The following is a 976-nucleotide window of genomic DNA, read 5'->3' as shown; positions in this document are numbered from 1 at the left end:
ATCACACCAATGTCTATGGCTCGTGCTTCATGGTAACTGATCAAATTATTTTCTGGATACACATATTCTAAAACTGCAATGCTCGCTTACTGATCGACTTGGGACACCGCAGATAATCCCAGACATGTTCGTTGAAAATTTCCTCCCGAAGGACAGCAGGAAGATGACACTGTGGGACCCGCAAGCGAAGCCATGGAAGGTGTCGTACGAGTATACCGGTGGAGAACGTCCCCGTGCAGCGTTCAGCACTGGGTGGGGCGTGCTAGCCATGGAGAACAACCTGGAGAAGTGGGACATCTGCATCTTGGAGCTCCTGGACCAGGAGGACAACATCAAGCTGCACGTCTTCAGGGCCGTGCTGGAGATTACCCCCTTCGTCCTAGCCCCAAAACATAGTCCACAGGGTTGTCCATACCCCTTTGTTGTTGTTCTAGTAATATCTTCGATGATGGAGGCGCGTGTTGGTGAATATTTTGTTGAATTATTATCGGATCATATTGCTTGGTGAATCGTGTTTGTGACTGTTTTATTGAGTATTGGCATTCGTTGGTTTTCTTGTCGTGGCAATATGTGTGCGTGCGTGTGCATGTGTGTGCTTGTGTTACTAGCTAAAGTACCGAATGCCATGTTTGCTTCTAGTAACCACTTTGTTTGAAACGGACTATTATTTTCTTAGTTCTCTATCAACTTGTAGGGTTTGAAAAAACAGTCAGAACCTGTTTTGTCCCTTCTACTAGAAAACAAGGGTTTAGCTGATTTTCGGAAACAAAATATTCACTTATTTGTTACTACTAATTTGAACTAAAACCATGACAAGGATTATGGAATGGAGGGAGTACTGTTTTATTCAGCTGAAACGTCAATACTGACAACGTCGGGTGATAAGAAACTCGCTTTCTCAAGTCGTCCTAGTTACCTTTTGTGTGCCACAGAATAATACTTGAATATTTTCCAAGAAGTGAAGAAGCCAGCCATA

General features: G+C 43.8%; 1 protein-coding gene across 1 annotated transcript in view; it reads left to right on the top strand.

The window, feature by feature from the left end:
- The window catches only part of LOC123430891 (CWF19-like protein 2), a 4,256-nt gene extending 3,604 nt beyond the window's left edge, over positions 1-652 (top strand). The window contains exons 8-9 of the mRNA XM_045114722.1: positions 1-32; positions 113-652. The exon at positions 1-32 is cut by the window's left edge and continues 132 nt beyond it. Of these exons, the coding sequence (XP_044970657.1) occupies positions 1-32; positions 113-508 (428 nt within the window). The 3' untranslated portion in view covers positions 509-652. The remainder of the gene's footprint in view (positions 33-112) is intronic.
- The last annotated feature ends 324 nt before the right edge of the window (positions 653-976 follow it).

Source organism: Hordeum vulgare, chromosome 2H (genome assembly GCF_904849725.1).
Source record: "Hordeum vulgare subsp. vulgare chromosome 2H, MorexV3_pseudomolecules_assembly, whole genome shotgun sequence".
NCBI classification, from domain to species: Eukaryota; Viridiplantae; Streptophyta; class Magnoliopsida; order Poales; family Poaceae; genus Hordeum; species Hordeum vulgare.
This window is presented reverse-complemented; position numbering and strand designations above follow the sequence as displayed.